This window comes from Peromyscus californicus, unplaced genomic scaffold, assembly GCF_007827085.1.
Source record: "Peromyscus californicus insignis strain IS unplaced genomic scaffold, ASM782708v3 Scaffold_3__1_contigs__length_106647218, whole genome shotgun sequence".
NCBI lineage: Eukaryota > Metazoa > Chordata > Mammalia > Rodentia > Cricetidae > Peromyscus > Peromyscus californicus.
This window is the reverse complement of record NW_026294551.1, coordinates 80,535,384-80,561,070: the sequence shown is the minus strand read 5'-3', so window position 1 is coordinate 80,561,070 and position 25,687 is coordinate 80,535,384. Positions and strand designations below refer to the sequence as shown.

The 25,687-nt window shown below is 39.1% G+C and overlaps 1 protein-coding gene across 3 annotated transcripts in view; it reads left to right on the top strand.

The window, feature by feature from the left end:
* Window positions 1–7,777: 7,777 nt before the first annotated feature.
* Window positions 7,778–25,687, top strand: part of Gabrb2 (gamma-aminobutyric acid type A receptor subunit beta2) — a 218,304-nt gene continuing 200,394 nt past the window's right edge. Inside the window, exons 1-4 of one of the 3 annotated variants that reach the window (XM_052758473.1) lie at window positions 7,778–8,083; window positions 9,215–9,440; window positions 9,571–9,662; window positions 10,612–10,679. In XM_052758473.1, the coding sequence (XP_052614433.1) occupies window positions 9,364–9,440; window positions 9,571–9,662; window positions 10,612–10,679 (237 nt within the window). In that variant the 5' untranslated portion in view covers window positions 7,778–8,083; window positions 9,215–9,363. Of the gene's footprint in view, window positions 8,084–8,396; window positions 8,511–9,214; window positions 9,441–9,570; window positions 9,663–10,611; window positions 10,680–25,687 lie in introns of those variants that run through there. The other 2 variants (XM_052758475.1, XM_052758474.1) reach the window with 2 other exon arrangements.

The window sequence follows — 25,687 nt, the reverse complement described above, 5'->3', positions numbered from 1 at the left end:
CATGGAACAAGGATGACTTGTCTGCTACTCACATCACCAGGGAGGCTACCTGGAAAACAGGACCCCAAGAAAGACACAGGGATCTCCCAATGACAGAGAAATGGAATGAGATCTACATGAACAGCCTGGACATGAGTGGGGGTAGTGAAAGGCGAGGGTTGAGGGAAACAGAGCTTGGGGGAGCGGGAGATCCCAGCTGGATCAACAACAGAGAGGGAGAACAAGGAATAGGAGACCATGGTAAATGAAGAGCACATGAGAATAGGAAGAAGCAAAGTGCTAGAGAGGCCCACAGAAATCCACAAAGATACCCACACAACAGACTGCTGGCAATGGTCAAGAGACAGCCCGAACTGACCTATTCTGGTGATGGGATGGCCAAACACCCTAATTGTTGTGCTAGAAACCTCATCCAACTACTGAGGGATCTGGATGCAGAGATCCATGACTAGGCCCTGGGTGGATCTCTGGGAGTCCAATTAGCGAGAATGAGGAGGGTTTATATGAGCGAGAATTGTTGAGACCAAGGTTGGATAAAGCACAGGGACAAATAGCCAAATGAATGGAAACACATGAACTATGAACCAATGACTGAGGGGTCCCCACTGGATCAGGCCCTCCGAATGGGTGAGACAGTTGATTGGCTTGATCTGTTTGGGAGGCAACCAGGCAGTGGGACCGGGTCCTGTGCTCATTGCATGAGTTGGCTGTTTGAAACCTGGGGCCTATGCAGGATTGTTTGGCTCGGCCTGGGAGGAGGGGACTAGACCTACCTGGACTGAGTCTACCAGGTTGACCTCAGTCTGTGGGGAAGGCTTTGCCCTGGAGGAGATGGGAATGGGGGGGGGGGGGGTTGGGGGGAAGGTGAGGGGGACGGGGACGGGAGGGGGGAGAACAAGGGAATCCGTGGCTGATATGTAGAACTGAATTGTATTGCAAAATAAATTAAAAAAAAAAATTAAAAGAAAAAAAAAGAAAAAAGAAAAGATTTAACTAAGCAGTCACTAGTTTTAGCACAACGTGGTTTGTTTTGGGACAGGTTTTCACTATGTAGCCCTGGCTAGCCTGAAACTTGTTATGTAGACAAGGCTGGATTCCAACTCATAGAGGCCCTTTCTCTGTTTCCCAAGGGTTGGAATTAAAGATGTGCCCCATAATACCCAGCATCAGGGATTTCTTTTTATTTGCTTTGGTTTATTTTGCTTGAAAGAGATTGTTTGAGACAGCATCTTGCTATTTAGTCTAGAGTGGTTTGGAACTTGCAATCTCCTGTATCAATCTCCTGATTGCTTGACTATAAATATGTACCACCAAGCTTAGCTCTGACAGTATGCTATTAGCTTTTAATTTCTGAAAAATATACAAATTTTTTAGAATTCTAACATTTTGGCAGACTCTCCAAAGGCTTATAAACTCCAGGGTCATTAGCTATCATGGCCAAGTGGATACATGTGTTGAAAAAGGAACACTAGAAAAGCCAGAGAGTGTCTGATCAATGTTCCAGAAAAATCCACATTATACACCAGATCATCCATTTTTGGACATTCCTTATTGATTAGAAACCTAAAATAGAATGTGGGAAATTACCCCATAGTTCTTCCATGTTGCCACGTGTCTGCCTATCCATCAGTTTGCATGTATATATTGATAAGGAGTTTCTGTTTATTCCCCCCATTCAGGTTTTGAGAAACAGCTGCAAAAACAAAAACAAAAACAAAAACAAAACAAAAAAAGCTTCCTTTCCTTTCCATCCATCTCTAGCACTGGGGATGTAGTGTTTTATTATTGCTGAGACTTATGTGAATATAATTAGCATCCCTGTGGTGTCAGACTCTAGGTAATTTCCTCATTGAACAATTTGCCTCCATTTGAAGCATCGCTAATTTCATTTCCAACTTTGAGGTGCACTTTGCTTTCTGTATTCTTGAAGATCGATTAATCCGAAGTGGCTCTGAAAGGTGTCCTACTTCAAATGATGTTCAATAACTCAAGCCTCCATAGTGCCTAGGGGTCATTTGATTCACAAAATGGGGAGCACCTTTGTTTGAGCTGAGACTTTGTTTCAGTTATATCAACTTAGTCAATGAGAGAAGCTGAGAGCTTTACAATACAAGAATTTTATTTATCAGGAAGGGCCTTAGCCCTTGAATGTTGTCTCACAAACTGTGACCTTAAAGATACTGGCATTTTGTTTTCTCATAGTGTGGTAAAGGGGAATTGCATCTTATAGGCATATTGTTAGCACTGAATATATTACCTTACATAAAGCATTTGAAATGTTTGATACAATGACCTATTTTATTATTTTTTACTAAGATATTTCTCGTTAAACATTTTTTAGTGATTTATAGCTTACTGTGTCCAAATATTTTGCCACAACCAAAGTTCAGTGTTAATGTCATCTGTTGAAGGAGATACAGAACACAGTAAACATGGAATTCACACTTATTTTTCTTTAGAGAAAAAAAAAAAACACTGTTTTCAGCCATAAGCTTAATATAGAATACATGGCATTTCAGGAGAATTTTCTTTTCAGGTCCTGAGAAGGCAAGGCTAGCCAGAAAAATAAATCAGAGGTGATTATATAACCAACACAATGGTGAACCATACCTTATAAACTCATTTAGTCACACCTATTAGAACAAAAAATAAATACAAATGCATTTATGTGTGGGACATATGGGGTGATGCTTCAATGTGTGTATAGTGTGTTTGTGTACATGTGTGCATGAGTAAACACATTATTATGTTTTATTTAATTCAGGCATGTACATGTGCCGGGGCATCCATGTGGAAGTCAGAGACATCTGAGGCTTTGGTGTTGACCTTTCACCCAGTCTGAGAGCAGACCTCTGGGTTGTTTTGCTGCCGAATATGCCAGGCTCTCTAGCCCATTGGCTTCTCCCATCTTCACCTCAAATTTCCCCAGAGAAGCACAGGGAGAACAGATACACATGACTGGATCAAGTTCTATATGGGAACTGGGAGTTTGAACTCAGGTCTTCATACTTCCACAGTGTCATCTTTCCAGACCTGAAAAGACTTTTGTGTGTGTATTATTATTATTATTATTATTATTATTATTATTATTATCAGTTCTTATTTTCATATCACAGTTGTCCAGGCAGCCATATACCTGTCAACACTTTACAAATAGATCCCAGTTTGTGCTGTAGCATGTCCTGAACTAATATAATATATGTATGTGTTTTATAAATGTATATGTATACATATTACACACTATACTTTAAGTCTACATGTTATTCGAGGCTGTCTCATTACTCTTGAATATTGTTTATTTTCTGAACACTATTTAAAAAGACTGATCAAAATTCGAAGCTGACAGCCATTATTCATTTAAAAAAAACATAAATTCAAATGTTTCAATGGTTTAGCAAAACAAGTAACCGACTACTGTGAGTCTTTCCTCCCAAATCATCAGGATGCTTCCCCAGTAACATGCCAGAAAGAGTGACTTCTAGAACATCCAGATTTCCTGCTCTGGTCATTCTTCACGGATTAGGCTCATGTGTCAATGATCTTTTGCAACATGTTGTCTTCCATGTCTTGGAAGGGTATTACTTGGTTCTAGAATAGAATACCAACAAAACAAAAAGGAAAAAATACATTTAAAAATGCCTTATTCTGGTTCAGGAAGATGAAAGTGAAATTGATAAAATATGGTTATGATTACACTTTGTAAAATTAAAAAAAAAGCAAAAAGGAAGTCCACAGTGTCAAGAGGTGGGTGGTGCTCTGGACTCAGCCTAGTCCTCAACCCCTCAATTCTAAGCATTAGGATGCAGAGAACCAACTATCGGGGGTATCTCTGCTTGCAACGTGTACTGAACATGGTCAAACTGAGTGTATCATAACCAGTATTTCTTGCCTGTCACTACTACCGAGTAGCTCAAACTGGGCATGTAGGAGTCACCCCAAAATCTTTCTCAACCCCCCATTCTCCAGATCCCAGCTGTCAGTTTGCCTCCAGGATGGTAGTGACATCTATTTGTTTTTATCACCACTATTGTAATTCAGAGCAACATCATCTCTCATCTGCGTTCTCCCCTAGCTTTGGACATCCCTTACAACCATACCTGTCATTCTCCGGTGTGATTAAGATTCATCAGCCACACTTCTGCTTCCAAATATCCCCATTGTCCCTTCAGTGGCTACTCTCGCTCTCATCCTCTAGTCCTACTGTTCTTTCTTCAACTCTGTATCAGAATAACTCATCTTTCTTATTATTAATTAAATTTGCTCTTCAGTTATTTCATTCCTATATACTACACTCTATTTACTCCCACTCCCCCTTCTTAACTTTCTTCCACTTCTATCATTGTCCTCTTTAAAGGTCCCCTCCCCTTATTCATACCATATGTCTTTCTGTTTCATTTTGTGACCCACTGATTTTTAACTAGGATCATCTATGTGGCTACGGGTTTGGTCTTATCCACTGAACCTGGTAGGTTCACTGTTCAGTACACACTGAAGGTGATGACTTTACCTGCTCCAGAATCTCTCAGTTGTCAATAGTTCAGCAGAGTAGGGTAGAATCCCATAAGCCCCTACTAGGTTCAGGATTATCTAATGACATGTCCAGTCTTGTTCCAGCTCAGTGCAGCTGAGGCTGCTGTGAGAGCATGATTACAATGGCTGTGTCACAATCTGAAGATAGCATTTTGCTAGCTCCCTATCCTCTGGCTTTTACATCGCTTTAGTTACTTCTTTACACGTTAAAAGTTGCAGTATAAACTGGGCGGTAGTGGTGCACGCCTTTAATCCCAGCACTCGGGAGGCAGAGGCAGGCGGCAGATCTCTGTGAGTTCAGGCCAGCCTGGTCTCCAAAGTGAGTTCCAGGAAAGGCAGAAAGCTACACAGAGAAACCCTGTCTCGAAAAAACAAAACAAAAGGTGTAGTATAAATGTCCTGTTAAGAGCTGAGCACTCCTCCTTGGTTTAGTCTAACAATCTTGAGCAGCCCTGACTCTCTGAATTCGTTGTCATTCATTGCAAAGAGAAGCTTCTTTAATTTAGGACAAGAGTGGTGCATTTGTCTATGGATCTAGACACAAACATTTAAATTGCTTTATCAATATAGGTTAACAATGGTGGTGAGGACCCCCAAGGTCAATTATACCCCCAAGAAATAGGGTTTTAACCAAGTTTAGGGTACCAGGCAATCATTCCCTCCTGTGGAGTGGGCCTCAAATCCAATTTAAAGGCTTTTGGTTACTCTGTAACAATTGTGCAGCCATTGTGCCGGTGAGCACCTCTTGCCTGATAAGTCAGCACTATAGTGCACAGGATTCACAGCTGGGTAATACTACCATTGCCTTATCCCCCATAGCATACATAGACTGCATAGAACTTTCAGGTGCTATGGAAATTAACCAGCATTTTCAGTTTCATTTCAGCCCAAGGTTAGCTTACCTTTCAAATTTCATGCAATGAATCACTGACTCAGTTACAAGCTTTACCTACACCCTCAGACTGAGTAATCTCCCCAAATAATGTAGACTATTTCCCTTGTCACATACTCAATCTGCCGTTAACTCTATGATAGCCATTTGCCCTACTAGAATATAAACTCCAAGAGGGTGAGAACCATATCTGTTTTCAAAACCTCATTGTCAATGCTTGTCAAATAACATTTGTCTATGATAGTGAATGAATACTATGCAAAAGAATAGTGATAGGAAGTTGATGCTTGTTGTCACTTCCTGTTTATAAGGCAGATACTCAAAGATGACTATGAAACCATGCTCTCTTATGAGTGCTGACATTTTGCCCAGTGATTTTACATTTTGGATGCTGGATCACACTATCCATGACTCAATCAACCTTCAGATTACATGTGATTTTCTTTTCCTGTTTCATATTTTCCTAAGTAGGTATACCAGCAAATCTTCCAGAGTCTTGGGACTACAGTAAGATCTGTTCTAGGTATGCCCATCTTATACCTTATAACAATAAATGTATTATTATTATTATTCCCTGTAGTTATCGATAAGAGATATAAATGACAGCTACCACGTAGAGGATAAAAAAGATTCCTTTCATCTTTCCACATTTTATTTTCTCATCTTTTATAATACTCTTTTGATTTTCTTCAAATGGCTGCTCCTTTATTCTCTTCAGGCAAATTGATAATAATTGCATCCAATTTCTGTTCTTTCCATCTTTAAAGATGAATGCCACTCAACATTGTTTGCTTTCTTGTCATTCATTAAAGTTTGCTAATATGTGTTAATCACATGACAAATGCTACTCAAACAATTGCATCATTCAACAGTAATCCAGTGGAGAAACCAGTGTTAATATTTACTTAGATTAGATTAATGAAGGAGACCACAGTTTAGAGACGTTAATGTCTTGCAAAGTTGTTTCTGTTTGGGAAGATCTATCCATAACAGATCTTCAATATATGCTTGTCTAGTCACTCACTGGGTCACTGCTATTATTTTGGGTGGATGTGAGGGTAGCTTGGGATTTATTTTGTTTCTTGAACTTCTTTCTTTCAACTCAAACCAAAGAGAACCTTCCTGAAGGTGATTGACGAACAAAAGGGGTAACTAGTAGAAGGAAGGCTGGGTTTTGAGATTTGTTTTTAAGAAAGAAGGAAGCTTTCTAGGACTTCGTCATTAGGTTACATTGCCTGATAACTACTTTGGGAATCTTTTGGTTACTGAAACATATTTCTCTATCTTCATTAAATTTAGCTTGAATAATAGTTTTCCTGTAAGAGCAAAGATAAGGAAGAGAAATCAGCAATCCTTCTCTGGCTCCAACCCGTGTGTGTGTGTGTGTGTGTGTGTGTGTGTGTGTGTGTGTGTGTGTGTGTGTGTGTGTGTTTTCTTTGTATGGGCTCCTGTATGTCTCCCAGCCTAGCAGTTCGCCATGCAGTACATCTGTACTGTGTTTATGGCGCTCTTCCTTACCTGTCTGTAACCTAGAAACTTCCTCGGACTATGAAAGCAAACAGCTCTTTCCCTCTGGTTTTGTCCTCCATCCTAGGGAAGCTATCAGATTCCTGCTGACAACCATCCCTCCTCCAGGGTTCCCTTGGAGTCACCTCTCTGAACTGCACCAGGATGACTCTCATTGTCCCGGGGCGGTGGGGTGGGGGAGGCATGTAGTATGTGGGTCAGGAGGGGGGCTGGATCTGGCCACAGTAGGGCTTCAGCTGGGAATCTGCAATGCTACACCAGCTGTGGAGCCTATGGGACGCGGGTTCCTGCTCTCAGCAGAGACCTGCTGGACCACCAGCTGGGTGTGATCTGTGAGCTTTCTATCAGACGGGCGCCGCGGGCGCTTGGAGGTCCCCCGCGTGGCAGCAAGGAGCTAACGGAGCGTGAGGTCCTGGATTTAAGAGTTGAGGCTGTCTAGTCTAAGGGTTAGAAACACTGCGATAAAAGCGCAATTTGCTTTCACCCTTCACCTGAATGACCTTGGACATGTTCCTCAGATTCTATGTGCCAATTTCTAAACCCGTAAAATGGGGACATTAAGGTGTCAACTTCGAGCTAATATTGTAGTAAGCATGGCTTTCTGTGCATAGTAGGCGCTCTCGGTAAATGATAACAAAGCTCAGTAATAGATACAGGTTGAGTACTGGGGTCCAGGACCCAGGGTTGAGCTCTGCCTTTCCACCTATTCAATACCAAGGAATATTTCGGGTAGTTGGAGTACCTGCCCTGTTCCCTCCCCCTATCCAAGATAAGCCAGGGAACACGATTCCGGGGCACCCCAGTCTCGATGTTCTCTGCAACCTCTTCCACCACCCTACCCCCCACTCCCCGCTCCCGCGCCCTGAGCAGAGGAAATGATTTTTTCCGTGAACTGAGTCTCAGTCTGGTGTCGGTGGTGATGTGCCTGGGGCAGTAGGAAAGGGGGCTAAGAAAGGGAAGAAGGGAAGTGGTGGCGTGAGGAGAGGTGACTTGGTGGCTCAGGCGGTATCGTGCCTGCTTTCTGTGAAGCACCAGGCTTGGACGCAGAGGTGCAGTTTCAGCTGGCCAGAACGGAACGGCAGGGGTGCAGCTCTGTTGGGCCACAGTAGTGGGCGGCGAGCTCGGGCGGGTGAGGTAAGGAGTGGCGGGTGGCTGGGACCACGATCGTGTGTGTGTGTGTGTGTGTGTGTGTGTCTGCCTTGCGTGTGCGTCCGCGAGGCGTGGGGGACTGGAGGAGCGCATCCCACCCCTCCACCCGCCCTCGCGCTTGGTGCCTCTTGGCCCCGCACCTGCGCTGGAGCGCCAGTCACCCTCTGTCCCTCACACCCCCACCTCCCTTGCCCCTCAGTCAAACCTCACCCTGCCCACTCAGAGTGCAGAGTCAGACCCAAAGCCAGAGAAGCCTCTGCCTGACTGCTCCCCTCGCCCCCTCCCCCCTCCTGCTATAAATAGCCAGGCTAGCGGGTCAGGAACATCACAACGTCAGAAACCAGGACCCCGAGGTTTTCTTCTTAGGGAACAGGGGGCAAAGGGTGAGCGGGAGGAGAGAAAGAAATCGCTCGTGAGTAGTGAAGAGAAAGCTTGTCCCTTGACTCCCAGGAAAGACTAGCGTCTTTGAATTCCTGTATCCTTCCTCTTGCTTCTCACCCTCTTTCTGATTCTTTCATTTTCTCAATCCACTCCCCACCCCACCCCCCGCTCAAAATCCAACATTTGCTCAGCACTCCTCCGATTGGTTTCTCTTCTCCTCCTCGGACTCTGGTTCCCGCTGCTCCCCTCCCCACTCTTAGTGCTCCCACCCCACCCCCACCACCTCCACTTGTCCCAGGCAGGGGACTGGTATTAAGGAAATAAAGTTCAACTCCTCGTCCCTTTCTACCTGCTCAGACTAGGAGTGGGACTTCAGGCACCCATCTCCCCGGCTCCTTACACCCCATACCTCCAAATCTTTGTTTTTCGTATTTAAGGACACACACACACACACACACACACACACACACACACACACACACATACACACATGCAAATACGCATCTCCAAACCCCACCACCCGTAAGGTGCAAAACTACCTTCTGCAACAAAAGAAACTTACCAGACGCTCTGGTTGCTTTTGTCTTAAAGAAAAAAAAAAAAAAAACAACAACAAAGATTCTACTTTGGATGCACTTCTGGGGTGACAGTTTAATATTATTCAAACATGTACATATTACATACATATATGCTTTTCTTCCCTTTCCTCCTTTAATTTTTTTTTTTTTAAACAAGGAAATATCGGTCCCCGGCAGCCGCCGCTGCCCCTTTGATGTTTTGGTACGCCGTGCGCATGCGCTCCACATTAGAATTACTGCACTGGGCAGACTAAGTTGGATCTCCTCTCTTCAGTGAATCCCTCAATCCCATCAAAAACTAAAGGGATGTGCAGAGTCCGGAAAAGGGGCTACTTTGGGATTTGGTCGTTTCCCTTAATCATCGCCGCTGTCTGTGCTCAGAGGTAAGTGTCTTTTTCCTTTCTCACTTGTCAGGGCTCTGTCTGCATACCTCTCTGTGAGCACGGCTGTTGAAGATGCCGTGTGTGCTGGCTTCTTTATTTATTCCTGTTTATTGTCATTTTTTTTCTTTAGTGTCAATGACCCTAGTAATATGTCGCTGGTTAAAGAGACGGTGGACAGACTGTTGAAAGGCTATGACATTCGTCTGAGACCAGATTTTGGAGGTAATGGGATTGCCTTGCAAATAAGAAACAGCCCAGCTCCAGCCGAAGCTGTCTTTTGGGCTTTGTGTGCGCTCTCTTCCCTCTCCTTAGTTGTGGGTGCATGTGGTGTATGGAATGGTTCCCTATTTTACCATGCTGAGAAACGATCTAAACTTCAGTCAGTTTGTTACTGTCCAGCACTTGAGAGGTCTTTCAAAAATGACCCCCTTAGCGTGTAATCAGACTTGGTAACTGCTTTCCACCTCCTTCACCGTGATAAATCTTTGTTACCAGTCTGAGCTTTCCTGACATACAAGCCTTTTAAGTTTACTTAACGGTGTGCCCAGGGCTGTCTTGTAATATGAGTATTTTTGAGGACAGGATGTGCAGGTAGTTGGCGGAGAGATGGCCTGAACTCCCTGTGCCCACCTACTTTGGAAGAGTTCTGGCCATGGTTTAAAGTGGCTCATGTCTGGGTACTCTCCAGTCCTCTAATGGCATAGGAAAGAATGGGGTCTGGGGGATGGAGACTAGAGATAGCAGAGGGAGAAGGACATCTCTCTCTGCAGCCCCAGATAAGCTAGTGTGAAAATTTAATTTTGCTTCAGACTCTTAATGGGACTCAAAGAGTTAAAACCTACACACAGAAGTGTGTGTGTAAAAATGAGAAGGAGGGGGTTTTCAATGCACACATTCCTAGGGTTATAACATTCTTCTGCTGCTGTGAGTTGTATGAATTCCCATGCTGAGGCATCGACATATGTAGACACAGCTGGAATGACGGTCCCATCAACACATGTGTACATATTCCTAGAAGAGTGTCCCCTCACTCTTTGTGCCAAGGAGTAGGAAAGTGACGAACATGAGGATTAACTTTAGAGAGGGGGTTTCGGTAGGGTTCCTAGTGACAACTCTTGTTATGAATGACTAAGTTCTGAGAAGTCACATGGCTGTCCATCTTGGTTTGCAGGTCCCCCTGTGGCTGTAGGAATGAACATTGATATTGCCAGCATTGATATGGTCTCTGAAGTCAATATGGTGAGTATTAATGCTCATAGCTATGCCTCTGCAATGCTTCATTTGGGGATGGGACAGTGTAGTCATTGGGGGTGTGGTATGCTTGAATATATGTATAGTATGGGGACAAGAGCATGGTATTATTTTGCCCCAGAACTCATGGTACATGTGCTTATAGAACAACTCATTCTGGTTCTTGGCACTTTTTTCCAATTTGGATCCAACACTGTGTCTCTCAATGCAGAGTGAATACAATACATCACACATTCACTTGTAAAAGGCAGCAGTATGCTGGAGGCCCCCTGCAGACTCTATGGTTCTGACAGCTTATTGGAAGCCTTAGTTTGTAAAGGGACAATTCTGGGTTTGGAGATAAGTCATGGGAAAAGGAGGATTTGAATGTGACAGAAAATGTATCAGGAACTCTGTCTTATAAACTAAACTGTAACAAAGAGACTAAGTCATTGATCTTGGGACATTGATGCCCACTTGTTGCTTTGGGAGAAAGCCTCTTTATAGTTGATGATATTCAGCATCCCCACCCCCCACTGCTCTCCATCTCCTTTAACCCCTTCTTGCTATCCCAATGATATAAAATAAAAGCTGGCCACTCTGTTTCCAAAAGGTAAACTTAATAGCAAGTGCACTCTCTTATTGAATCAGCAATGTTATTCATCATGTGTACCATGCTCCTACAATTTACTGAGAGCCATACTCAGTACTTCTTTGGATAAAGAACAAGCACTAAGAAGTGCTAAGAGTGTGGGAAGAACCTGTGTTCTCCAACAGGGAAGCACTTTTGGGGGGGTTTGCTTCATGCAGGAGCGCCCCCTGCTGCCTATGTTGGAGCACTACGGACATGCATGACAAGGACAAGTGTCCCAGATTCCCCCACTTAACTCAGGGGCATTTCTCCAGTGAATTTCTCTCTCTCTCTCTCTCTCTCTCTCTCTCTCTCTCTCTCTCTCTCTCTCTCTCTCTCTCTCTCTCTCTCTCTCACTCTCTCTCTCTCTCTCACTCTCGCTCTCTCGCTCTCTCTCTCCCTTTTAGAAAGTCTGTCTAGATAGGCTGAACCTCAATGTAATATTCCAGTACTCCTTTCTGATCTGATAGCACACAGCACATTTCAGATTGTTCTATGACACCCTCCTGTCCTCCTGTCTGCAAAGTGGACGAATAATTAAAGAAGGAGATGAAGTGTGTAATCTTTTATACAAACACTTCTATGCCAGCCATTGGGACATGAAATTTAGGACATACTAATTAACTCAAGAAATTTGAAGTATTAGAATTTAACCTAGGTCTCATCTCAACTTGACAGAAGTTCCTACACTCCCAGAATTCAAAGAGGCAACTCATACAGCAATCACAAATGCTGGGCAGAAATGATCTAAAGGTGTCATAAGATTCTGACCATTTTGCAGAAACTCAAGGAGGTTAATTAATTAATCAATTAATTCAGCAGTGGTTTAATAAGAAGAATCACATTGTACACATTGAAATAGTTGTTTTATTGTATGGTACATGAACACAGAAGAAATACAATATTGGATAACTAGGAAACACACAGGTGATTTCCTCTGAGTGGATAGAGAATGTCTTTCTTAAGAAACGTATTTCTCAGATATGCAAATATTGACTTTTGTGAGATTTGAGAAGTATATCAAAATAAAAATAGAAAATGTCCTAATCTGGGTACCTCCATGATCCTAGGTACTTGACTCTAGATTGAATTGCTAAATGCTAACTTGAAAGTTATGTAGAAATCAAGTAAGGTTTTGTATTTTCTAAGTGTGATTGTGTCAGGCTAATATATCATCTATTTTCTTTTTGATTTATGCCTCTCTTCTCTAATAAAATACTATTTTACCAGCTCCTTTAAAACATCACAAAATGATATTTTATAGAAGTATAAGAAAAGGCATCTATGAGATGAAGCAATGCTCACTAAATGACTCCAGGTTATGACAATAGGTTAGGTAAGGACTTAGGTGCACTATGACCTTACATGGGGTATAATGGTAAACTTTTTTTTTTTCTTCATGAATTTCATTGACATTTTTCCCCTGCATGCACCATTTTGGAGAGGTATCAGAAGTGGACACAATGCCAAGACCTGCTAGTCAAAATATAGATCCAGCTGAGGCAGGGTGTCATCACTTTGAGCTATTTACTGTTGCAGAGAAGTCATGGGATGTCGAAAGTGCAAAAATAAATGTCAGCTTGTAAATGGGACAACATTGTAGCATTAATGATTTGAAGCAAGTGTGAAAAATTCCAAGCCAGATTCCTTTCTTAGCTTAATGCTGACACTCATGGATTTGTCCAGCCACACTTTGAGCTGTTGAAAAACTTATATTTACTTCAGCTATCAGTCTTGTTGACCTAAAACTAAGAATATTTTTGTAACATATGTTGCTATTATCTTGTTTCTAAATATGGTTATTCTCTTGGAAGCAACAGATGAGTTAGACCCCCATTGGTAGCTCAATATAAGATGTTAATGTATATTGTATAAAGGCCTATAAGGGTTAGGATGTTTTAGTTATATTTAGTATCTAAAGAATGGTTGATTATTTGTTTAAGTGCAATCTCAACGTTGATTAACACACACATTTCTTCATCAACATGGCTTGTGAACTAGTACCTAGTAGCTGTAACTTTCAGTATGGTGCATCTGCCTTTGAAGAATGAGAGTCCCCAGACCATTCACTCATTTGAACTGAAAGAATAAAAGTCTGTGTTGGAGTGATTTTTTGGTTTTGGTTTTGTGTTTTTGTTTTATTTTGTTTTACAGATGACAATGGTATCTTGATCAAAGGTGTTAGATGCCAGCTCCATTTCTTAGTCACCCTGAGTTTTTTCACAGTCAAAAAGGTCTTAATTTCCTTAAGTATCAAAGGAGAGCTCTGTTCTACCATCCCAGATAACTACCAGAATTAGTAAAGTGGCATTGGCTGCACTTAACTTAATGATGAGTGAAAACCAGGCAAGCACTCAAGGTACCAGTATCCACTCCCGCTGCTGGCCTGCATTCCTGTGCAATGGTCGTGCGCCTCATTAGGTTGCTGTTTCTTCATGGTTGAAATAAGAAGGACATGTTTAATTGACTTCCATCTCCAAGTTACATGCGTCTCTAGTTACATTTGTTTGTTATGGTAACTGTTGAATACATTCAGGTTTCAAAAAAATTTTAGAAAAATGTAGAAAAACATCAAGGAAGTCAAAAATTTCTAAACGGTGTGTAATTTTGAGTTCCTAGGAGGGTGGTGACTCTGTGGCAGGCTCTTGACTTGGGTGACCATTACCCGGTGAAGAGCTTTGGAAAACATGATCTCAGTCAGAATGATGTTAAGCAGGAAGCTTGGCTCTGGAATGAAATATTTTTAGATGTCTTGGTTAAATTGGCAGGAATCTTTTTGTTAAGATTCTTTGATGAAAAGTGCATTTTACGATTCAAATTTGGCTCTGAGAATTATGGACCAAAATAGCTTTTTTCTTCATTTGAGGCAGATTCTTCATTTTCAAATGGCACATTTGCCAACCAACTGAAGCAATATTTCACTTTTCAGGAAAGAGTTCTAGTAAACACATTCACAAAATTACCTTTTTATGGAATGGCAAATGAAGAGAAGTAATGCTTTAAAAATATACAGATGTTTCTTGTATTGCCAGCTGCACAACTTAAAATTCCATTCAAGAAATAGTAATTTAGCAGTTACTATAAGCAAGATATGTGTAAGGCCTGATGGACAGAGCAACAAAGAAGATCACAACTCTCCTATCCTCATATAACTATATATTTGAGGGTGCATTACTCGTCAATTCTGCCTCAAGTTCCTACATTTGCTTCCCTGAGGCTTATCTTTTCTTTCAGGCCTTTGTGGAAGAGCCAAGCAGGTGCCTAGTGTTCTTTGTCCACCATCAGTCTGTTGTCACTTCTTAATTTCAATGCTCGTTTAGTATTTGGCATATCAAGTTGGCTTATTGGCTCCGTAGTTCACCTGTCCACTTCTATCTTGTTGATGAATTACATCGAAACAAATAATATTGTCTCGGCTAGTATGGGATGTTTCCAGTATTGAATGAAGAATCCATTTGCAAAGCAGAAATTTGTTATCATTGCCTACCACCCATAATGTATATGTGGGGAAATAGAGCATAGAATCCCAGTGCTTGATTTGATGACATGCACCATTTAAAACAACAATGTAGAGTGAACCCCAATGTCAAGTGGTAAGTGCTTTGAAGGAGGACAGAACATTGTAGAAATATAGAATAATGATGAGCTACATAGAGGTCCAAATGGAGGTTAGAGATCTGTGGATAGGTGCTCCAAGCAGAAAGTAAAGCTAGCATAGGAGAGAACATGGCAAAGGAGAAATAGAAGGTGTCAGGGGTTTTCTGGGAGCTTTAAAAAGCTGGTGTGATCCTGGGGACCATGGTGAAGCATTGGTGATATAGTCATAGGCAGTGATCAGATTATACAGAGAAAGTGCGTGCGTGTGTGTGTGTGTGTGTGTGTGTGTGTGTGTGTGTGTGTGTGTGTGTCTGTCTGTCTGTCTGTCTCTCTGTCTCACTCAAGAGCTTGTTATTTTTTCCAAAGAGAGTGAGAACTCATGGAAAAATCTTAACAGAATAGCATAGTCTGACTCAAACCTCCAGAAGATGGATGTAAAGTGCAGGAAGTGAGCAGAAGTGGAGAAAGGTCTAAAGAAGATATGAAAACTAACTACAAAGGCTAGGAATTGTTGGTGAGTTAAGATACGACCGTAATGGAGGAGACATAAAACCCATTCACTTACAGATCAGAAATGGTAGGGTTTAGATGGATCCCAAGATTTTGTCTGTGTCATTTATTGCTATGGAGAACATAAAGGCAGTGGAGGCTAGAAGAATGAAGTGATGGTGTGTTCAGTTTGAGCAATGGTGAGTTTTCTGTGTGCATGTAGCATTCAAGTGGGGATAACCGGTAGGTGATTGAAAAATGGAAGCCTACAGCAGAGAAAGAAGAATGGTTGCCCATGGACTGGAACACGATGGGAGGTAACTGGGACTTATAACTATGAAGAGTAAAAGGGGGAAAAGATAGGCAAAAATGGGGGTCTGTGAGCACTGTGGTTTCCATGGCAGAAAACTGAAAGAGCTCAGAAAAGAGACTGATCAGCAGCTAAGATGCAGCCAAGAGGTGACTGGTCTAAGAACCACCATCTTATGTCCTAGAGGCTGATGATGCTCATGAGAGTTTGAACGAGAAACAAGCGGCCAACTGGGTCTGGTGTTACCAAGATCAGTTTAGAGAAGTTGTGAGATTTGTCTCTCAGTCACGGTGACAGGAACATATTAACAAAGCACGAGAAGCGTTTTAGTGATTGGAGGCCAACTGCACTTTTGAGGAGAGGAAAACTGCTAAAAAGAAAAAAAAGAGCCATATGTACATTAGAAAGAAATACCTTTCAGGAGGCAGTAGGTAGACGAGTCAAAGAGTGCTTGACTGAAGACTTTCAAGTTCTCTGTGTCACAGGAGACATTTTTCTAATGAGAAGAGGAGGCAGGATGGCTATTGTGGAATAGGTAATGGCGGTCACTAGGCTAACTGAAAAGGGGATGAAGCATGTTTGGATTACCTCTCAACAAATTATGTGCAGAAGCTCTTCTCAACGTTGGCACATTACCCCCTTCCTCCTCCTTCTTTTCCTCCTCTTCTTCCCCATTTTCTCTCTACCTCCATTCCCATTTTCTTCCTTCCTCCTCACTTTCCTCTTCTTCATATTCATTCTTCTTTTCCTCATCAACTCGCTTCCCTTCTTTCCCTTCAGTGTTTTCTTTTTACTATTCCCATTCCTCTTCTTGCTGTTCACCCTTATTTGCATCCTTCTTCTCTCCATCTTTTTTCCTCTTCCTCCCTGCTGTCTTCCTCCTACTCCACCACCTGTGCAATGTTCAGCAATCACCATAGTCATCACCGTCTCATTAATATGATAAAATAATTATATCCACTGTTTACGGAGTTCTTATGCGGTCATTGTGTTATTTCTCATTATCTCATTATCAAACCTCCAAGAAAAACAGATCATTACAATCAACTTATTTATGAAAAGAGAAACTAGACTTGCAGAGATGAGGAGTGACTTTTTCAAGGTGACACAGGCAGCAAATAATCACCCTCACATCGCTCAATATTAGCATCTCATTTCGACTGTCCTTTAATATGGAAAAGTCTAATTCTTTGATCATTTTCATTCCACCAGGACACTGTTCGGTTTTAATTCTTCTGAGGTGTGTGTGTGTGTGTGTGTGTGTGTGTGTGTGTGTGTGTGTGTGTGTGTGTGTGTGTGTATGTGTGTGTGTGTGCTTGTGAATGTGTATGTGTGTGTGTAAGAAAACAGTGGATAGGTTAAATGAACTAGTCATTTATGAGATGTTACAGTCACTCCTTTCCCTACGTTTGAAACACCTCAGTCTAACACAAGCCATTCCTCTGCTCAGGCTCTTTATTCAGTGTGTACTGAATATGGCCAAGTGACTAAAGGAAGATTTATCTAAGATCTCAAGCAGTTGAGGAAGCTGATTGTCTGGGGTTAACTTCTTTCGTTGTTAATAAGTGTCAGTCATGGCCATGTCTAATTGTATTTTAGTGCTTCAGCGATGAGAGTCAGGTGACCATAGAGGTTACTAATTTATGATAAATAATTGTCATCAATGTTGCTGACTTTATTTTCAAAAGCTTTAAACTGTTTTAATGATTTTAAGCTGCAAGTAGGCACTGCATGAAAAGACCACACTCTTTTATTTTCTTTGTTCATTTTCAAGACCCCTGTTTCTTTCTGTTTTGTGTTCTTCCATCTTTCTCACATGACCTAAACGCAATTCCATCACAAGCATGAAATCTTTAGACTTTTCATGTGTTTTTGAACATCCATTCCATTCAATAATCCCAATTTTAAAATCTCTTCCTTTCAGTTCTCTATCAGAGAACATCCTTTGCTGTTTCTCTTGCTGGGTATTTAGCAAGGCTTTGCTTGAATGAGAGGTGAATTAAAGATCTGACTATGGGCTTACATTGTAAAAAAGGCAGATGGAGGGATCTTTCTTCAATGTCATAATTTAGAAAGGCATCCTATATTTTATTTTTCTCCTAATCCATTACACAGTTACAGAATCCCTACAAGAATATAAATCAGAGAAAATACTTTTTGGAAGGATGAGTTCTTGTTTTTTATTCATTCAGAGTATCTGAACTTTGGCACTCCTGGTATCAGCTAGCTCTCTTGTAGAGGGTTGTCATGTGTACCATAATATGTTCAACAGCACCTCTTGATTCTATTTATTAGATGCAAGTGGCAACCACTAAATTAGGAAAACCAAAAAATGGAGAACCTGTGGTGTTAAGTATAGCATGCTTTTGTCTTCAAGTAAGGAAGAAAAAGCATTCTTACTGAACGATGTTTTTCTGTATTTAATGACCATTCTCATTTATGTTCAGAAGTCTATTGTGGGTAAACTATTTAAAAACACACACAAAAAATCTGCATCCTTGTTAGTTCTTTCAAATTGTTTTCATTTGTGTTCATTACATTTTAATTCTTGTTCTTATTCATATTTTGCAGAGTGCTCTTAGTTATTTTATGGTATTATAGAGTGCATTTTAATTTAATAGGACAGAAACATTTTTACAATTATAGTGATGAGAATACATCACATCATTATCACCAAGGCAAACTAGTGTTTCTATGCATTCTTTCTATAATTTTGTAGATGTGCAAACATATGAATATATTTATTGATCACTGACCTGTTATTCATTGACTGCTATTAGAAAAAAGTCTGTTGTATCTATTTAATAGAGGTATACAATTATGGCAATTGATTCACTAAAAAATAAAGGAGCACATAATGTAATTTTATGCTACATTAATAATGATAAACAAAATATGCAGAACGGAGAACTGTACTAAAGTATCAATATTAGCTTGACTCATATCTACACAGCTATGGCATGCTGTGTTTTTCTAAAATTACTGCGTTTTTGGATGTTATATACATGCACTGAAACTGATCATTAAAGAAGAAAGCAATGTTTGTGAGATTCAAAAGATATAAAACCAAACTTTATATGTTTCTAGTCATGCATCTTATTTGCCAAACATATACTATATTATATTACTCTATCATATTGTATATTACTCAAGGAGATAAATGGGTTGTCACAATCTATATGGAGAAGTCTGGAGAGGTGTTTTGCCTGTTGGCTTTTGCTGGCAATTTTGTTAACGTGCTCTAGGCATTTCTATTGCCAACTCTCATTTCCTTGCTCTGTAAGTTGGCACCTAGTGTCCATTTTCCTGCCAAGAGGTCTTCGCTAAAAAGTAATTCTCAGGCAATTGAAGGTGATATAAATTTCCTTCTAACACAACAGCAACAATTAAATTAATGAAGTTTTAAAGGTGGATTAATGTATATCTTAGGAAAGGGATATGTGAGTAAGCTATGGAGGAAGACCAGAGCTTGGGAAGCCAGCCTTTGCAAGTACTTCTGATGCTCAGCACAGGCCTGACGATCTCAAGATGTGCAACCACTGAGGGCTGAATTTTTTTTACTGTCATTGGACATCCTTTTGGAAAATATTCATCAAGTGCTGACTAAACGTGTGCCTTGTTGGTAAGGTTTTATCATAGTTATTGAGGTAGATTTTACGTTAGAGTTGTCTTTCTTTGCAAAATAAAATTCATCTTTATTGCAGAAGTTGAAAATGAGAGGACGATAGAGACCATCTCAGATGATGAGACAGGAATGTGAACATGCAATGCACAATGAAATGTTGAGGATTAATTCATACTGTGACCCTAGAGTCTTTCTGTGTTAGCAGTCATGTCTTCTGAGTCTGTGCCCAAAACCTGATTTAGTAAGTGTGAGGCAGAACTTCACTTGTTTGAGAGCTCTCAGGAATCACAGAAGTAATCATTGTTAGGGTATGTCATTCTTTTAGAAACACTAGTTTACAGTGAAATTAGAAGTGAATTTGGTATTTTCACCATCAAAGGCAATGAGAAACAATTGACGAGTCTCTAACTATGATGAAAGCTTTTGCAACAATAAAGTGTACTGCTCTTGTCAGAAGACATGTTTTCAATCACCAGTGCACATATCAGGTAGCTCCCAATTGCCTGTAACTCCAAGTCCAGAGGATCCAATGTCTCTGGCTTCCTCTGGAACTTGCACTCACATTTGCATACCTACACATAGACACACATACTATGTGCATGCACATAATTAAAAATAAAATATTTTTGAAATGTAAGGTCTGGATGGTTAAGCACCTTAAAGATCAGTAATTTTTTCAGCACCCAATTTGTTCAAAATTATTAATCAAAAATATTTAAAATATTTATCTGTAGGTTTTTACATGACAGTGATGTGACTCAGCATTGCATCACTATGGTAGAACCCTGAATGAAGCACGAGACTTTTATCTTGGCTCACAGTTTTAGAGGAGATAGTCGAGAGTCATTGAGCCTTGATGCCTGGAGACTGTAGTGGCCCAGCAGCCCATAGCTAGACAACATGGAAAAAGAGGCCTATTCACTCCATGGCAGCTGAGCAGGTCACACTGCTGGTGACCAACCTTCCTCCCTCTAGACACCACTTCTTTTTTTTTTTTTTTAAAGATTTATTTATTTATTATGTACATAGAAGAGGGTGGCAGATTTCATTACAGATGGTTGTGAGCCACCATGTGGGTGCTGGGAATTGAACTCAGGACCTCTGGAAGAGCAGTCGGTGGTCTTAACCTCTGAGCCATCTCCCCAGCCCCTAGACACCACTTCTTAAAGGCTCCTCTCCCAGTTACTACTTTACCCTGAGACCGAGGCTTCAACATGTAAACCTTTGTAGACATTTCAAATCCAAACCGTAACAAGGCATTTTAATTAAATAAACATTTAATCAAATAAATAAATAAAACTCAGTATTCCCGCTATTATTTTCTTTTAAAATTTAGGTGGAACTGTTTCTACTTTTATATAAATCCTATTATTTTAGTCTCCTATTAAGTATTTCAGATACACAAATCTGGCTCATAAATGTCTTCCTCATAATTATTAATATATAAATACTCATGGTGATTCTATATCTGTTAAAAATATATTTGTGCCGGGCGGTGGTGGCACACGCCTTTAATCCCAGCACTCGGGAGGCAGAGGCAGGCGGATCTCTGTGAGTTCAAGGCCAGCCTGGGCTACCAAGTGAGTTCCAGGAAAGGCGCAAAGCTACACAGAGAAACCCTGTCTCGAAAAACCAAAAAAAAAAAAAAAAAAAATTTGTAAATAGTTTATATGACTTATTTTATATTGTTATCTGACAGCATTACAAAATCACTGTCACATTATATATTGATATGTACAGTTTATATATTGACATACAACAAATTTTATCACTTTAAATCTGCTAATTAATAGATTTTGTTATTTTTGGCCCATCACTTCATTTTGACAGGAAGAATTTACTATTGATAATTATTAGAGCTTTTAATCTTTTATAATAAATACAAATTAAAAACTTCATTCCACAATGCCAGTTTCATGTTCATGCATTTTCTGTGAAAACTATTGCTAATATTTGTTTTATAAAGGTGTTACAGTTTCATAAGGGGCTCATTGTTGCATGTATGTAGATGAGCAATGACATTTGTATAAACATATGTTATATATATACATACATATATACATATATATACATGTGCATATACATGAATATACATATTTATGAATGCTAAGGTGCCTAAATACATTGTGTAAGTCCATAATTTAATAACAAAAATTATATTTCATAATTTTGAATACTTTTATGCCCATCATTTTACACGGCTACTTGTTTCTGGGATTTCTCTCAGTGTTTAATACTACATAGAAAATCGTTTATTTTATTTTAGATAAATTACACAACACAATTAATCTAATAACTGAAAGAATTAACTGCTCATTTTTATAGATGCACAGACTAAATTTTGAGTAATTAACCTGTCCATAGTCACATGATGATAAAGGCCACCATCACTGAGGTTTAAAACCTTGGGCTGTTTGACTCTAACAATATATATATGCCAGTGTATTTATGCACTAATATATTATGAAACATACTCAAATGTAATATTTAAACAGGATTTTATTTTTTAAAGACCTGTAATATTTTGACTCTATTCTCATTTCAATACTGGTTTAGAATTTTTCAATTTCCATGAAAATAGGATCTTGTTAATAATCATGTAAAATTCAGCTTTTTTTTCTATATATTCTTTTGTTAAAAGCAACATGAGGTAGTGAAACTTCAAAAGAGAAAATTAAGTATTTAATGTTTTCTATGACTATATCCACATTTTTCCTACCTTGAAGCTTCTAACATCTGAAACAGAAAAAATAGTATTTTTGAATGTTGTTTATTCTTCTTATAAAGCAGGATTTGTTTATTTAAAACAAAGCTTTGCCTATTCCTGTTGTTTTGAGACTGTGGTAAATTAGATTGACAGTGAACTGTACATTTGAGCACCTAGCCATTCAGTTAATTACAAAAATAATTTTTAAACATTGAGAATTTTGTGAGCATGCTGAGTTTTCAAGAGTTGGACTTCAAATCTTTTATTTTCTCCTCTTTGTTTGGACTTCAAATCTTGTATTTTCTCCTCTTTTGTTCATTTGCTCAGAGAGTAGATGGTCAAAGTTCTGGTCTCATGCTTGCTAGCTAGGCATGGTCTATGACTGCAATGTGTCTCAGGAAAACTCTTTTCACCATTAATCTTGAATGACATGGACTATGGGTTCATTAAAGAAGCAGCACAAGCAAACCTTCCCGCATGGCAAAGAGTTTTGAGTATGACTGAACAGCTGTGGATGAGCAGGGTTTAAATTCTGATCCCTATTTCTCTACTCATTCTTCAGTTCTCGTCTGCTTGCTGTTTTTATGCTGTTGTATTTTAAAGATGTTACACAGAGAAGAGAGTGGGGTAGATTGAGGGAATGATGAACACAGAAGGCTTGTATCCTTGAGTCTGAAGCATGTCTTCACTACCTAGGACAAAGAAGGCTTATGTTTCACACTATCACCGACTCTCGCTTGGGATGAAATGTGTGAAGTATGCAATATGCACTATGTAAGGATGTGTCCATAACCCAGAATGGGCTTTTGATTTGTCTCTTTCTTTTTTCCCCCTTATTCCTAACTTTACCTAAGCATTTGCATGTGTGAACCACACTCTCTACCAATGACTCCATGCCCAGATTTTGCCCTTTCGAATTTAGGTAATACAGAATCAAATGTATTAAAGTATATGTAGATTTTCTTTGTTCTTTGAAGCTGTAATACTTCATACAAAAAGCAGTTGAATTTAAAAGAAAATTAAAGATTCACTTGGGAAATGAATTGTAATTTTGACCTGTAACTGGGAAATTATTATGACTAATTTTACAACTCATTTTATTGATTAACATCTATGATACAGTACAATTTTAAATTCATTTCTTATTTAAAAACCTATGAAATAAGTTCTACAATCACATTCTCTGGATGTGGACTGAGGATTTAAAAGATGAAGCTAGGGCCTAATTACATCCAGGACAATACAGCTCTATGTATGATGCTTCAGAAAGTGTTGGGAGCAGAGTTGAAGCCTGACCCTGCCCCACCCTGAAAGTTTTTCTAAAGTTAATAGAAAAAGAATTTGCTAAGAACTGAGGGGATGTGCCCTTGCCATAGTCTCCAAAGGTGATGATTATTGGTCTACACTTCAGCTTGATAGGCAATCTTTGTGTAATCCACAAAACTGACATGAGTAGAAGATTAAAAAAAAAGTTTGCTACACTGTGAAAGCATATAGGTTCAGTCAGTTAGCTATGAATTCCGCTAGTAATTATCACTTTCAGCCCCAGTAGGATTTGTGAGTAAATTGGAGATTATAATTTATATTTTTTCTTAGCTGTTGTACATTAGCTTTCATTCCTGAGAAGTGAATTCAGTTCCTGCTCAAAACAAAAATGTGCTCAGAAGAAAGTATTTGCTAATCCTGGGAATTAAGAACAAAATTAGATTTTGATTAAATTTTAGGAGAGACTCTTAGAGCCAAGAAAAATCAGCCCTCCACATCACACTTGCCATTTTTATGGGATGACACCTCTCTCAGAATGCTCTAGTGATTAGCATTTCAGTTTCTACAAAATAATAGCTACACGTGTGTCAACTCCACTCAAAAGACTGCAGTTTGAGCAGATGCAGTACTAAGTTCTGGAAAGCATGTTGTGCAGAAAAACACACATATGATATCTTTATCTTTAATATACTCTATCTAAATTCCACATGGATTGATAAGAACAAAGTCAGAAAAAATGTCATGTATATACATAATTCTCTTTGCACACACACACATTTTACATAATTGCCAAGTTATAGATTGTGTATATTTATTTAGAAAGCAGAATCCTTCAATTGAAGTATGCTATCAAATATTAACAGGTTAATTCTACACTTATGAAATAGTATTTATATCAAAAGGAAGACACCAGAAGCCCCAACTTTATCCATTATTTGTAGCTGATAAAATTTATATCATGGGGCAGCTTTCCTGTGTTCTAGAAAATAGTTTTTTTTTTTTTTAAATTTGCTAGTGGAGGAATTGAAATGTGTAAGATACCTTTCAGTTACATTTTATTTGTAAATTCTTGCTACATTTTATTTGTAAATCAAGTTCATTTCTCTGCCACACAATTTTCTCCATATTTTAGGACTTTTAAAAATCTGGATGCTTTTCTTTTCTTATTGCCATTAAAATATTTTTTCTGAAAAGCCATTTCATGCACTGGGATAAGTCCTGGTCCCTAAGAAGGTTTAGTTTAGTCCCATGCATATCCTCCCCTCAATCCCAACAGGTTAGCCTTCACACACAGAGGAGGGGCTTGGTCCTGCCTCACCTCAGTATGCTAGACTTTGTTGACTCCCCAAGGGAGGCCTTACCCTCTCTGAGGAGTGGATGGGGGGAAGTCAGGGGGCAGGAGAAGGAACCGGGATTGGTATGTAAAAATGAAAATAAAAAACCTTTTTTTAAATAAATAAATTAAAAAATATTTTTCTGGCCAGAAAAAAATGACAAATGCATATGATTACAATTGCAAAATTAATATAAAAATTTCAGACTTTGTAGAAATACTATTAATAGTAAATATATTGATCATAAAAAATAAAATAGGATAGTATTATTATGCTTTCAGGTATATTTATGGCTGTCAGCATTTTGTTAATATCTTTGGATGCTCTTTATAGTCATTCTAATGATTGCATATAATTTTAATATATACATGTACTATATTTATGAAATCAATCCTCCATGGATGAACCTCATTATTTGGAGTAATTTTTGCTTTGCTATTATGAAATAAACAATATAAAGTACTTATATATCTTCATATCGGCTATACTTGTAAAATTATTTTTCCTGCTTTTAGATCTGTAATCTTTACTCTGTAATTGATTCATTAATATTTACCTGTACTTTGTGCTAATAGTAATTTTATGTTCAAGATAATGAATCATCCTCATTATGTTTATATTTATTTTAAACTTTCTTATACTCACTCATTCTATATATATAACATATATATATATATATATATATATCACTATTTTATTTGAATATTAAATTGTCCTGAAATTTCCTATAGATCAGATTAGGAAATTTGTTTCTCATGGGTTCTCCCATATTGAAAAACATGACTTTCCTCCCTACTGCCCCAGTTTACCTATATTCTTTTATGTGATTCATAAAATTCTATAGTTTTCTTTATGTGAATCTTGCAAATCTCTTGATAAATTTATTCCTAGAAGATCTATGCAGTTCTTAAATTTATATTTCCGTACTTTAGATTTTTATGAGTAGTCTGGATGGGAAATTTTACATTCAATTTTTTATTCTTAGCCAAACGAACAAATGTCAAACAGACACCTCAGGAAAAATCACTATTTAGCTTTACCATTCTTGCTACCATATC